This window comes from Rhinoraja longicauda, chromosome 24 (assembly GCF_053455715.1).
Source record: "Rhinoraja longicauda isolate Sanriku21f chromosome 24, sRhiLon1.1, whole genome shotgun sequence".
Lineage (NCBI taxonomy): Eukaryota > Metazoa > Chordata > Chondrichthyes > Rajiformes > Arhynchobatidae > Rhinoraja > Rhinoraja longicauda.
The window spans coordinates 13,816,363-13,828,923 of record NC_135976.1 but is presented as its reverse complement, the minus strand read 5'-3'; the positions used below and the strand labels follow the sequence as shown (position 1 = coordinate 13,828,923).

Genomic DNA, 12,561 nt, shown 5'->3' with positions numbered 1-12,561 from the left:
TATTTACCGTCAGGACATTTGACAGGTAGATTGGAGGCGACAGTTTGATGGTCAGGTAAGCATGGGAATTTTCGCAATGTTTATGGCATCAGTGATCACATTTAAAGTAGGCTCCAAACCCAGATATGCAACCCAGAAACCAGATATGCATCTCCCGTACATTTTCAAAGAATGCCCACACACTTTTCACAAAAATCCATTTAACCACTTTTAAAATTAAATTTCTTAATACTGCTATTAGTAAACTGGAAGTCAATCCAGTTTATGCCTTGTTACCATGAAGCTTGGTTTTTAAGTAACCCATACAAGATGTTATAGTTCAAAACTCGCAAGTACTTACCGACTTGTCAGTGATTTCAGTGAAAATTAGGACACCGGAGAAGCATTGACAGCGTGGGAATTTTGCGATGTTTCCGAAGACGGTGTAATCTCGACCTGACTTGGCATTGTCGTGGTCATTGTCATAGCATAAAAGAAAATTTCGTCAATCTGCTACGACTTTGACAGTCGCCGGCAGTCGCCAAAAAAATCGCCTAAGTGGGACAGGCCCTTTATGACCCAAGGAAATTGCTGAATATGTACATTTATTTATCAAGGAGCTAGGATAATCTGTTCCAACGCCCAGTTTCCATGTGTGTTGATCAGGCCAGTCATCAGAATATGGAAACAAGGAACCACAGATGTTGGTTGGCACAAAAAGACACAATGTGCTGGATTAATTCAATGGGTTATGGCAGGATCTCTGGAGAACATGGTTGTGAGAGGGAGGAGGAAGAAAGCTGGGGGAGGGGCAAGGTAGGACAAATTCTGGCAGATTATAAGTGGATAGGAAGGAACTGCAGATGCTGGTTTACACCGAAGATAGACACAAAATGCTGGAGTAACTCAGCAGGACAGGCAGCATCTCTGGATAGAAGGAATGGGTGATGTTTTGAGGTGGGGAGGAGCAGGTTTAATAGGCAGAAGGCTGGAATAAAGGCCAGAGATAACAGCAGAAGGTAAGATAGACTGCTTGAAGTTGCAAATCATGAAGCAGAAGAAGGAATGTAGGAGGGGGAGGGGGGGAGGAGGCAAGAAATAAATGTGAGTCCAAATGAGGCCTAGGGTGGGGAGGAGGGAGATGACAAACGGTGTGTGTGTGGGGGAGAAAGGAGATGGGGGGGGGGGAGCTGATCGAGATTACTTAAAATTGGAAAATTCACCGTTCACAACATTGGGTTGTGAGATACCCAAACGGAATATGAGGTGCTGTTCCTCCAATTTGCATGTGGCCTCTCTCTGGCAATGGAGGAGGCCCAGGACAGAAAGGTCAGTATGGGTGTGCGGAGGGGAGTTAAATTGGTTTGTAACTGGGAATGGGGCAACTTGGAAGTCTGGGAATGTTTTTATGCATTTTCCTGTGGATTCAGTCCCCACTCCTCTTCGCCCCGACTACAATGAGACTAATGTGAAAATGAAAGAGGTCACCTCTATGCTCAGGGCAGGCAGTTCTAATGTGAGGGTATCAACTATGAGGAGAAGTTGGACAATTTTAGGATTGTTTTCCCTGGCGCACTGGAAGTCACAGATCTCATAGAAGTTTAGAAAACTAGTAGACCAAGTGGACCCGTTGGGTTCCTGATTATGGGTGCTCTCTGTATGGAATTTGTATATTCTCCCTGTGACCGTGTGGGGTTTTTGTTCTCTGTACTCCGATTTCCTCCCACACTCCAAACACGTGTGATTATGTAGGTTATTTGGCTTCAGTAAAATTGCAAATTGTCCCTTGTGTGTAGGGTAATGCTAGTATACAGGGTGATCTCTGATCGGCGTGGACTCGGTGGGCCGAACAGCTTATTTCTGTGCTGTGTCTCGAAAGTCATAGCGTTAAGCTGAGAGAGGAAAGTTTAAAGGAGATGTGTAGGGCAAGATTTTTAAACACAGAGTGTGGTAAGTGCATGGAATCCACTGCCAGTGGTGGTGGTGAAAGCAGATATGAAAGTGGTGTTTGAGAGTTTTTTAGATAGGCACAAGGAGTTGCAGGGAATGGAGGGGTATGGATCACATGTAGTTTAACGGCATCATCTTGACACAGACTATGTTCTGTATTTAAATGTCTTTGCCTCGAGGGTGACGAATCTTTGGAATTCTCGACTGAAGGCCAGTACAGAGGATCAATCACTGAGTATATTCAAGAAAGATGAATATTTTAAAAAAATATTAAATGAATTAAGGGACACATGGTCAGTGCAATAAAATGACGCCAAGGTAAATAGGTGACTGAGTTATTTTTGAAAGGCATATAAGTAAGGCCTATTCCTGTTTCTAATTCTGATATTCTGATCTTGTGGGATAAAGTCACACATGGATCCAACATGTTATGAAGTGCTTGCTCCTTTCCCTGAATAGATTTATTGGAAGTTTAGTTTAGATTAATTTAGTTTTGAGATACAATGTGGAAAACGGACTTATCGGCCCACCGCGTGAACTAGTACTATGTTATCACATCTTACACACGAGGGGCAATTTACAGAAGCCAATTAATCGTCAAATTTACACATCTTTGGAGTGTGGGAGGAAACCCGAGAACCTGGAAAAAGCCCACCTTGTTGGATAGTGAATGTGTTGGATCATTTTACAAAATTGTGCAACTTTAATGGTCATTATTTTTCTGATGCTACCAGCTAAATTACATAAATTGTCACGGTGGGATTAAAATTCTGAGCTTCTCGCTTGCCAATCAAAACAATTAATCATCCGCACCAAATGATTGCTGAAGATTTTTTTTTCTGTCTCTGATTTTTCAGGTCCACATTCGTAACTGATCAATATCCCAAGTATAAGAATCTATCTCTATTTGCTTCCTTGAACTTAAACAAAGTTAAAATTAAGAGGAGAATTTGATTCCATGCACAAAACATAAATGAAGTCCTTGAAGAGGTAAAATGAAAATAGTGGACTTAGTACCTTTTTACCAGTGACAAACCAATAGTGTTTCATGTAGCATCTCTGGAGAGAAGGAATGGGTGACGTTTCGGGTCAAGACTGAAGAAGGGTCAACCGTTCCTTCTCTCCAGAGATGCTGCCTGTCCCGCTGAGTTACTCCAGCATTTTGTGTCTACCTTCGATTTAAACCAGCATCTGCAGTTCTTTACTACACAATAGTGTTTTATGGCAGATTACAACGTTTGTTGTTTGTTTTCTGTTTGTTATTTGTTTTTTGAGTATGCGTGTATGTGTATCTATATATAAACATAGCACAAAAAGTAAGGAAATTTGTGTTTGGTAGATTATTTCTTTGTTGTAACAATGCTTCTTGGCAATAAATCTTATACCGTTGGAAAGCCTGTTTATTTCCCTTTTAAATGGTGCCACATTTGTAAGGAACATGCATTTGTGAGATGAGCAGCAGAGCCGAGTATGTGGGTTGCGCCCATGAAAAATCTGCCAAAACTTCTCTGCCAGTGCCAAACAGCTTACTCTGCCATTGACTCTTGTTCGGTGTTGTTTGGTGGATCGGATGATTGAAGTCTGAAGAAACAAGACATATTGGCAATTTAACAATTTATTCATTTAATAAACAGGAGCCTCAGTAGCGTGTGGAAGAACCATACACAGCCACAACAGCCTGGCACCTCCTCCTCATGCTGGTCACCAGCCTGGTCACACACTGTTGTGGGATGGCATCCCATTCTTCAACCAGCATTTGTCGCAAGTCAGCCAACGTGGTTGTGTTGGTCACTCTGGCACGAACAGCACGCCCAAGCTGATCCCACAAGTGTTCAATGGGGTTGAGGTCAGGACTGCTGGCAGGCTATTCCATCCTCTCCACTCCCAAATTCTGGAGGTAGTCTCCGAGAAACCCTGCTCTCTGGGGGCGAGCATTGTCATCTTGGAGGATAGAGTTCGGTCCCAGACTATGGAGATATGGGATTGCCACTGGTTGCAGAATCTCATCTCGATATCTCTCTGCATTGAGATTGCCTCCAATGATGACAAGCCTCATTTTTCCAGTGAGGGAGATGCCGCCCCACACCATCACACTGCCTCCACCAAAAGATGTTACTCTATCGGTGCAGCAATCAGCATAGCGTTCTCCGCGTCTTCTCCACACTTTGACCCTATGATCCAACTGCCATAGGCAGAATCTGGACTCATCGCTGAACATAACGTTCCTCCACATGTTCAGGTTCCAGTGCACGTGTTACCGACACCAGCGCAAACGGGCCTGACGGTGAAGGGCAGTCATGGCAGGCCTCCTGGCAGCCCTATGAGACCGGAGATCGGCTGCGTGCAGTCTGTTCCGAATTGTCTGGGCAGAGAGCCGTCGGCCATATCGTTCTGCAAACCTTGACTGCAAATCTGTAGAAGACAGCCTACGGTTCCTAAGTGCTGACAGGGTGAGGAAACGGTCTTCTTCGGGTGTCGTCTTCTTGGGACGCCCACTTCGCGGCCTGTCTCTGACATCCCCCGTTATATGGAACTTGGCCTTCACTTTGGAGATGGTACTAGGGCTCACTCCAAATAATGCCGCAACTTGGTTTTGCGGAACACCAGCTTGAAGTTGCCCTATCGCACGGGCCCTATCCAGATCAGTCAAACGTGGCATGCCGATTCTTGGAGCAGACACCTACTGACCACTGTAGCAGGGCCCATGCTCACAGATGCTGCCAATCAGGTGCCAATCAGGCACCTGATTGTCAGCACCTGGGGGTACCAGAAGCTCAAAACAAGAGTCAATAGCAACAGCAGAATAAGCTGTTTGGCATTGGCAGAGAAGATTTGGCAAATTTTTCATGGGCGCAACCCATATACTCAGCTCTGCTGCTCATCCCACAAATGCATGTTCCTTACAAATGTGGCACCATTTAAAAGGGAAATAAACAGGCTTTCCAACGGTATAAGATTTATTGCCAAGAAGCATTGTTACAATAAAGAAATAATCTACCAAACACAAATTTCCTTACTTTTTGTGCTATGTTTATATGTGTATATATATATATATATATATATATATACATATATACTAGACCAATTGACCTGCTGGGCCCAAACCTCTCCTGCATTGGTGCAGCACCCTCTCTCCCCCCCAACCCTCTCTCCCCCTCCCCCTACCCTCCTCCCCTCCCCCACCTCCTTCCACCATATCTATATATATGTGTGTGTGTGTGTGTGTGTGTGTGTGTGTTTTCTCTCTCGTTTATCATGTTGTTTACAGTGTGCTATGTTTACATATTCTGTTGTGCTGCAGCAAGCAAGAATTTCATTGCTCTATCTGGAACATATGACAATAAAACTCTTGACTCTTGACTAAACCACACCCAATAAAAGCTGGCCAAACAAGCAGAAAAAGACCTATTGAAATAAAAGCTATGTTTAATTTTGTGTATTCACTCCTGCCAATTGGAAGAAGATATAGGAGCCTGAAAACTGAAACGTCGAAGTTCAGGAACAGCTTCTTTCCTACTGTCATGGGGCTATTAAATGCTTACAACCTCTATGCTACAAGGCAGCAGGCGGTCAACAAAAGTATTTTTTTGGCATTGCTTGTTTATTTTAATTTACTTTACTTTAGACTTTAGAGATGCAGCGTGGAAATAGGCTCTTCGGCCCACCAGGTTTGCACCGACCAGCGGTCACCCATACACAAGTTCTATCCTACACACTACGGACAATTTACAATTTTTATACATGCCAATTAACTTACAAATCTGTACGTCTTTGGAGTGTGGGAGGAAACCGGAGCATCCGGAAAAAGATCTCACGCGGTCACGGGGAGTACGGAACAAACTCCATACAGACAGCACCCGTGGTCAGGATCGAACCGGGGTCTCTAGCGCTGTGGGCAATGATTCTACCCGCTGCACCATTGTGCTGCCCAATCCTTCTGTCCATTTTGGAGGTTGAGGTTACTGCCAAGAGTTGCACTGGTGAGTAACTACAGTGGATTTTGTGAACAGCATATTGGTGGAGATTCTTGAGAATTTTCAGAACCACACTAATCTGGGCAAAAGGAGAATATTCCATCACATTCCTAACTTTGGGGTGACTGGAAGTGAGTCACCAGCCCTACCTCTGATCAGTATTTGTGACCCAGTATTTATCTTATCGATCGCCCCGACGCGGGAGTTTAGATTGCCGGCTGCGGGAGCATCGATCCTCTCAACTGCGGATGGTTCAACTGCCCCGACCGCGGGAGAATAAAGAAGGAAGAAGATTGGACTTTTTTGCCTTCCTTCACAGTGGGGGATGTGGGGAATCCGCTGTGGTGGATATTTGTGTTAACTTTTATGTAGTTGTGTGTCTTGTTGCTTTTTTTTTTTAAATGGCTGTACGGTAATTCGCATATCACTGTACCTTAATTGGGACACTTGAAACCTTTGATTCTATCATAAACATAATCATAATCATAATAATAATTTATTAGCCAAGTATGTTTTGCAACATGCGAGGAATTTGATTTGCCATACAGTCATACCAATAAAGAGCAACAAGACACGCAAATTATTTTGTTAACACGAACATCCACCACAGCGACTCCCCCACATTCCTCACTGTCGTGGAAGGCAAAAAAAGTTCAATCTCCTTCCCTTCTTTGTTCTCCCGCGGTCGGGGCACTCGAACCTTCCGTTGTCGGGGCGATCTTGGCTCCCGCAGCTGGCGGTCGAACCCTCCGTGTCGGGGCGATTAAGCACCCGCCATGAATCTATAACTCCACATGTTAGCATTTGGGATCAGGTTTGAACCCGGGTCTCTGGTGCTATGGAACCGCAGCTCCACCAGTTGCTCTACTGTGCTGTCCAATACAGTCCATTAATTCAAGTAGATGCCACCATTTTAAAAGCTCTGACCATGGCTGGAGATCTTGGAGACATAGACTGAATTGGGTTCAGCCGACCATACAGTCGAATATTAAACAAGTTTTGGAAAGCCTGATTGCAACAAAGATGATTGTGAGTCATTTCTAGGTCTTTACCCCTTCAATCCAGCAATTGTACTGAAGTGAAATGTTTTGAGAAGCTGCCAAACATTTTCCATTCTAGGCTACACCGGCCTCGTGGTGATACTTGGACAATACCCATTCCTGTTTCAGTGAATGATTGCTGGTTTCGATGTTTTGTTATAGTGGAATAACCTGAGTCCCAATACATTTCAATCAGCAAGTAAGATCCAAACAATAACAACAGTGTAAGTCTTGGCCTTCCAAACGTTATAGATGATAAACAATTACATGTTCTTCAGAGAACATTTCTTTATATACATGATAAATAATTAATCATCCTTAAATGTAAATTCATCAAAAATAATAATCATGAACAAGCCATGAAACTGACTTTCAAATTCAATCACAACCATTGTATTGTTTCTAACTGCTCTGTACTAAAGATGAAATCTAAAAATTGCTATCAAGACATTGCAAATAAATGATGAAATCTTTTACATTATGTGCATTTTACTTCCCTATAATTGTCGACCTCCCCGTGGTGACCCCTGTCGACTGACCTCAGTCAGGCGAACGACAACAAACAGAGACAGCAGAAGCAGAAGCAGCTTCATAACTTCTGCTGCCTCAAACGCAAGAAGACGAAGGGATGCTGCCTGACCCACTGAGTTAGTCCAGCATTTTGTGTCCTTTTGTGTAAACCTGTATTTGTAGTTCCGTGTTTCTATAAATTATGAATAGATTTGGTTTTTCTGTAGAGGAGCAGAGTGTTAATTTGAATTTGGCCCAAACATTGAGCTGAACAACATAGCGAAGATGGCCATTTCAACCCAGTTATTAATATTGATCTTTGAGTTAATATTATGAGTACTAATTTTAAAAAACTGAAAAAGGTTGATTTCGACAAAGTAAGAGTTTGTCCTGACCCTCCTCTTTTTAAAGAAAGGTCTCGACCCGAAACGTCACCTATTCCTTTTCTTCAGAGATGCTGCTTGACCCATTGAGTTACTCCAGCATTTTGTGTCTATCTCTTTTCCAGCTTTCTTTCCCACCCCCCCCTACAATCCATCTGAAGAAGAATCCCGACTCAAAATGACTCCTATTTATGTTCTCTAGAGATGCTGCCTGACCCACTGAGTTACTCCAGCATTTTGTGTCTTCTTTTATAAACCAGCATCTGCAGTTCCTTGTTTCTAAATGTATTTGGGGATGTTTACTGCTATGCACAGTAGAATATTAATTACATCTTGTGCTTTTCCAAAATATTGAAGCCTATTAACATAATTATTTGTTCTGGATGTTATTTGTTACTTACATCTCTTCCAAGAAGTGAAGACCCTCAAAAGAGTTTGGCTGCAGGTCATCAATATTGTTCATGCTCAAGTCTCTACCGAGAGAAACGGAAGACAGAAAAATGAATAAATTGGAGTTGGCTTTGAACGGAACAGTATAACCAATGCTGAAAGATATTTGCTGTTGCATTGCCACTTCTAAAGTTAGTTAGTTAGTTTGTTTAGTTTATTGTCACGCATATCGAGGTACAGTGAAAAGCCTTTGTCAGCAGAAAGACAATACGTGATTACAATCGAGCCATCCACAGTGTACAGATACATGAAAAGGGAATAACGTGAATAACGTTTACTGCAAGTCCAGTAAAGCCCGATCAAAGATAGTCGGAGGGTCTACAATGAGGTGAATAGTAGCTCAGGACTGCTCTCTAATTGTGGTAGAATGGTTCAGTTGCCTGATGACAGCTGTTCATTGCATTGTCCATTCAGTTCCACAATCAGAGATGAATTGTACTTTCTCTGCTTTGCCACTGTACCTTGCAGACCACACATTCCCAGTTTCATCTGGAAGATACGTTGTTTCTTTCCTGATTAAAACAATCTCTTATGAATATCATTCAAATGAAAAATGCACTTTGAAGGAAATAAAAAGCAGATGTCAAGAATAAGAACAAAAGGAACATTTCCATCGTCGACTATGTCAATAACTAGTAGCAAGCACCAAGATTGCAAATTGTTCAAAGACCATTGCCACAGGGGTCAAAGCAGCTTGCTGGCGCCATGACTTTCCAAAGCAGTTTACTGCATCGTGCGTCAAGAGCCAAGAGTGTTTAATTCTCATATGCACTGGGATTGGAACAATGAGATTCTTGCTTGCTGTAACTTTACAGGCACAAACAACACAACATGGAATAAACTGTAACACGATAAGTTATCCATCGCATTTGGTAACCAAACCATAATCGTGCAAATTGAAGCACATTATGCAACTTATACAAAGTTCTTTATGTGTAGGAAGGAACTGCAGATGCTGGTGTAAACCAAAGACACAAAATGCTGGAGTAACTCAGCGGGATAGGCTGATCTATCTTTCCCTCTGGATAGAAAGAATGGGTGATGTTTCGGATCGAGACCCTTCTTCAGTCTGACGAGGGGTCTCGACCCAAAACGTCACCCATTCCTTCCCTCCAGAGATGCTGCCTGACCCGCTGAGTTACTCCAGCATTTTGTGTCTAGTTTCAAAGTTCTTTATAGTTCAGTTAAGATAGTTAAGATAGATTTGTGCACTGTAGTTAAGAGCTTGGATAGAGTGGATGTAGAGAGGATGTTTCCAGTAGTGAGAGAGTCTAGGACCAGAAGACACATGCTCAGAATGCAAGGACTTACCCTTAGAATGGAGATGAGGAGGAATTTCTTTAGCCAGAGGTTGATCAATCTGTGAAATTTATAGCCACAGAATTGGAGGCCAAGTCAATGGGCATTTCTAAAGTGGAGATTGATAGGTTCTTGATTAATAAGGGTGTCAAAGATTATGGGGAGAAGGCAGGAGAATGGGGTTGAGAGGGGAAGATAGATCAGCCTCGATTGAACGGCAGAGCAGACTCGATGGGCCAAATGGCCTAATTCTGCTCTTAAGGTTTATAGTTTTATGGTTGATGGGGAAAAAAACTGTTCATGAACCTGGAGGTCATGGTTCTTAGGTTCTAGTGCCTTTATCCTAATGGTAGCAATGAAACGAGAGCATGGCCAGGGTGGCTTGAGTCTCTGATGATATTAGCTTCCGTACTGAGGCAGAACGTTCTGTAGATCCCTTTCATTGTGGTGAGGTTAATACCTGTGATAGACTAGGCAATGTCCATTCTGCTCTGCAGCCTCCTCATCAGACATGAAAGATACTCTTGAAAGTATCCTTCTATAAGTATTGGAATCACACAAATATTATATTGAGCGTGCTTTATTACTTCTTCACACATTTTGATTGACCATCGAAAAGCATGACAGGACATGGCTGTGAATGCACTTCTGATACAGAGTGAGCATGTTCATTCACATGTTGCATTGTTCCCTTCGGTATCTGCTTATTGCATGGCAGCATCCAATAATTCAGCAGCTTACTATCTATTCACACTATTATTGAGGTACAGAGTCAAAATGCAGCATGGAAACAGGCCATTCGCCCCACCAAGTCCATGTTGATCATCGAGCACCCATACATATCCAATACACTAAGGAACTGCAGATGCTAGAATCGGGAGAAAAGCACAAAGTGCTGGAGGCTGAAAATTTCAGATGAGGGTAGACCAATCTGAAATTTTTAACAAAGAGCCAATGAGTGACACATTTCTTGTTGAAAATGCTGCTGCATTTTATTCTGGAGGCTGTGTCAATATGAAATAATATTCTAGTATTCTTGGAGACACAAGAAACTGTAGATCTTGGAATCTCGAGCAAAACACTAAGTGCTGGAGGAATTCAATGGGTCAGACAGCATCTGTGGACGGAATGGAGATGTGACATTTCGGTCGGGACTGTTTTACAGATTGATTGTTGTAGGGAGGGTGAAGGCTGGAAAAGGGAGGTGGTGGGAGGACAAACTTGGCAAGTGATAGGTGGATACAGGTGAGGTGAGGTTGGATTGGCAGATGGGTGAGGTAAGTGACTAAGGAGACAAGTGGGGGTCAGTTAAGGAGAGGAGAGAAATGTAAAGCCAGAAGGGCGGGTATAGATGGAAGGTGGCAGGAGGGAGGGAAGAGTTAGAACAGCAGGAAGGCAGCAGGAGTTACAGAGGGGAACAGTGAGAGAACGACTCCAGCACTTGGATTAGAGAGTTTTAGCTATAATACAGGCTTGGCTTGTTTTCACTGGAATGCCAGAGGTTGAGGGGAGGCCTGATAGAAGTACACAAAAGTATATAAAACAGCATAGATAGTGTAGACAGTCAGAATATTTTTCTGGGTAATAATATCAGTCTGGAGGGCAGAGTTTTAAGGTGAGAGGGGCAAGGTTTAAAGCAGATTTGAGGAGGCAAGTTTTTTACACAGAGGATGGTGGGTGCCTGGAACACGCTGCCAGGAGTACTCATGGAGGCAAATGCAATAGTGGTGTTTAAGAGGCTTCTATAGAGGCACATGGATAAGCAGGAAGCATGGGATATTGAACATGTGCAGGCAGATGAGATTAATTTACCCTGGCAGAATGTTTGGTCAAGGGGCCCATTGCTATGCTGTATGTTTCTATGTTTTATGTCTTCCAGTTTAGTTTAGTTTAGTTTACTTTAGAGATACAGCGCGGGAACAGGCCCTTCGGCCCACCGAATCCGCACCGACCAGCGATCCCCGCACATTAACACTATTTTACACACTATGGACAGTTTACACTTATATCAAGCCAATTAACCTACAAGCCTGTACGTCTTTGGAGTGTGGGAGGAAACCGAAGATCTGGGAGAAAACCCACACAGGTCACGGGGAGAAGGTACAAACTCCGTACAGACAGCACCCGTAGTCGGGATCAAACTCTGGTCTCTGGCGCTGCAAGCGCTGTAAGGCAGCAACTCTACCGCTGCGCCACGTGCCGCCCACGTGCCGTTCTGAAGAAAGTTCCTTGATTTGAAGCAATGACTATTTTTCCATCGATGGGATTTATTATTGCTCTTCATAGTTTCCTATGGTTTTGTGTATGAATCAATGAGCTCTTAACCTTTGACGGATGTGTTTGATATTCTCCACCTAATAGCATATTTTATATTGTTCCTGTTCTTCCATAGCTTTTCTTAAATGTGCATTTTGCAAGTTGATATTTTTATGCTCGCATTAACTGCAAATGAGCTTTGTAAATAAACTAAAAGCTAAGGCCCTCCAGTGGGAAACAGGATAATTACTTTTAATTACTGTGTTTTCCTTAATTTAAATGAAACAGCCACAGATATAAAAGTAAAAATAATACTGACAGTCACAATTATTGGATTTGCAACATACAGACAAAGGACCCTTTTTGTATTTCACCGACTTTCAAATAAAAAGGACTTTCAAATATAACTGGAAGAGAAAATAAGGCACATCTGGTCCCAACTTTGTGTTTAAGTTACAATTGTCTATTGTCGATTGTCTAATATTTAAGAAATGATTTCTATAAAATTCCAATTGTGTTGCCAACCTCAACTATACATCTTGTTAATGGGTCAAGGATTTGGCACAGTAAATCACAGTGCCGTAATTGTTTAGTAATTGCATTAAGTGTCCAGAGAAAAAAATGGATTAAGGAGAAGAAGAAATGCAGATGTTGGAATCTTGAGCAAAACACAATGTGCGGGTCAGGCACCATCTGTGGAGGGAATGGACAGGTAACAGG

At 42.7% G+C, this 12,561-nt stretch overlaps 1 protein-coding gene across 1 annotated transcript in view; it reads right to left on the bottom strand.

Annotated features, from left to right (window-relative positions):
* Positions 1 to 12,561, bottom strand: part of LOC144605276 (leucine-rich repeat-containing G-protein coupled receptor 6-like) — a 254,009-nt gene that overhangs the window by 143,168 nt on the left and 98,280 nt on the right. Inside the window, 1 exon segment of the mRNA XM_078420375.1 lies at positions 8,238 to 8,309. Within this exon segment, the coding sequence (XP_078276501.1) occupies positions 8,238 to 8,309 (72 nt within the window).